Source organism: Aptenodytes forsteri, unplaced genomic scaffold (genome assembly GCF_000699145.1).
Source record: "Aptenodytes forsteri isolate BGI_AS27 unplaced genomic scaffold, ASM69914v1 Scaffold484, whole genome shotgun sequence".
Taxonomy (NCBI): domain Eukaryota; kingdom Metazoa; phylum Chordata; class Aves; order Sphenisciformes; family Spheniscidae; genus Aptenodytes; species Aptenodytes forsteri.
Genome location: NW_008795374.1, coordinates 22,299 through 23,055, shown reverse-complemented (window position 1 = coordinate 23,055; position 757 = coordinate 22,299). Strand labels below are relative to the sequence as shown.

At 66.8% G+C, this 757-nt stretch overlaps 1 protein-coding gene across 1 annotated transcript in view; it reads left to right on the top strand.

Annotated features, from left to right (window-relative positions):
* Positions 1-695: 695 nt before the first annotated feature.
* Positions 696-757, top strand: part of LOC103899949 (protein FAM57B-like) — a 6,005-nt gene continuing 5,943 nt past the window's right edge. The window contains exon 1 of the mRNA XM_019472398.1: positions 696-715. Coding sequence (XP_019327943.1) covers positions 696-715 — 20 coding nt within the window. The remainder of the gene's footprint in view (positions 716-757) is intronic.

Sequence of the window (757 nt, the reverse complement as noted above, 5' to 3'; positions counted from 1 at the left end):
TGGGGAGGGGGTCGGGGACGGCTGGGATGGGGACAGGGAGGGGGACGGGGATGGATGTGGCACAAGGACAGGGACAGGGCAGGGATGGGGACGAGGAGGGGGACAGGGCTGGGACGGGGATGGATGTGGCACAAGGACAGGGACAGGGCAGGGATGGGGACGAGGAGGGGGACAGGGCTGGGACGGGGATGGATGGGCACAGGGACAGGGCTGGGACGGGGATGGGGACGGGGATGGATGTGGCACAAGGACAGGGATGGATGGGGACAGGGACACTGCAGTGACAGGGATGGATGTGGCCCAAGGACAGAGCAGGGACAGGGAGCGAACAGGGAGGGCTGGAGGATGGGGACAGCATGGGGACAAGGACACCACAGGGAGGGGGACAAGGATGGCTCAGGGACAGGGACAGCACGGGGACAGGGATGGGGACAGGACAGGGATGGGGACAGGGTAGGGACAAGGATGGCACAGGGCTGGGAACAGCGGGGGGACAGGGATGGATGTGGCACAGGGACACTGTGGGGATGGGGACGGCATGGGGACAGGGACGGGGAGGGGACAGGGATGGCACGGGGACAAGGACAACCTGGGGACGGGGATTAGCGTGGCACATGGACAGTGCCGGTGACAGCATGGGGATGGGAACAAGGACGGCTTAGGGACGGGGGGGGTGGGGACACTGTGGGGACATCATGGCGGGGACAGGGGGACAGTGTGGCAGGGGCTGCTGGCCTCTCATGTCCCCCCTCTGTCC